The sequence below is a fragment of the Dasypus novemcinctus genome, chromosome Y, assembly GCF_030445035.2.
Source record: "Dasypus novemcinctus isolate mDasNov1 chromosome Y, mDasNov1.1.hap2, whole genome shotgun sequence".
Lineage (NCBI taxonomy): Eukaryota > Metazoa > Chordata > Mammalia > Cingulata > Dasypodidae > Dasypus > Dasypus novemcinctus.
Window position 1 is genome coordinate 9,528,085 of NC_092216.1, and position 951 is coordinate 9,529,035.

The 951-nt window shown below is 59.5% G+C and overlaps 1 protein-coding gene across 1 annotated transcript; it reads left to right on the top strand.

Annotated features, from left to right (window-relative positions):
• The first annotated feature begins 232 nt into the window (after positions 1-232).
• Positions 233-574, top strand: LOC139438237 (endogenous retrovirus group K member 25 Pro protein-like). The gene has a single exon (XM_071213393.1). It carries the CDS (start codon positions 233-235, stop codon positions 572-574), a length of 342 nt encoding a protein of 113 aa, XP_071069494.1.
• Positions 575-951: the final 377 nt, after the last annotated feature.

The window sequence follows — 951 nt, forward strand, 5'->3', positions numbered from 1 at the left end:
CCCACGCCGGGGGTCTCCCACGCTCACCGCAGCGGGCAGAGGGAGCCGCCCCACCACCAGCTCCGCAAGCACAGCGCGGTCCTCCCACTCCCTGTCCCAGATGCGGGAAGGGATATCACTGGGCTCGAGACTGCCGCTCGCGCCCCTCACAGCGCTTGCCTTTAAACTCGAAAGGGGGCAAGCCTCAGCCCCGCCACCAAGAGGCCCCTGCTCAAAGAGCCCCTCTGCCGTAATGTGGACTGTTCCCCTAGGGGAGCAGAAGCCCCTAATGACCTTGAGAGTCAACGGGCAGTGGCTTGAAGTCCTCCTCGATACAGGCGCGGAGATGTCCTGCATCCCCGTCTCCATCGCAGCCGCACAACACTGGGTCCTTGAGCTGGCACTGCGAGTTGTCGGAGCCACGGGCACTTCCCGGTCCCACCGATGTACCAGCGACCTCTACTGGGAAGATAAGGAGGGCCAACAGGGAACCTTCCGCCCCCTCATACTGGACTCCATTTCCTACATTCTTTGGGGGCGAGACATTCTTCACCAAAGTGGAGCGGTCCTCACCACATCGCTTCCCCCCCAATGAAATGTGCCACTGTTCGCGTTACACCTCCCGCACCCACTCCTTTGCAATGGGACACAGAGGAACCCATATGGGTGGAGCAGTGGCCTCTCCCGTCCCACAAACTCACAGCGCTGTGGCGTCTAGTCCAGAAGCAGCTTGACGCAGGACACCTTGAACCATCTACCAGCCCGTACAATTCGCCCATCTTCGTCATTCAGAAAAAAGGAACTTCTAAGTCTCGTCTCCTCCATGACCTCTGGGAGATTAACAAGTACATCTGGCCAAAGGGCTCGCCTCAGCCTGGGTGTCCGCATCCTAGGGCAGTGCCTCGAAACATGCACGTGGCCGCTCTCAACATCAAGGACTGCTTCTTTTTGATCCCTCTCCATCCGAGGGAT

Excerpts from the sequence above, each read along its gene's own strand:
- LOC139438237 (XM_071213393.1), top strand. The coding sequence starts at position 233 with ATGTGGACTGTTCCCCTAGGGGAGCAGAAGCCCCTAATGACCTTGAGA.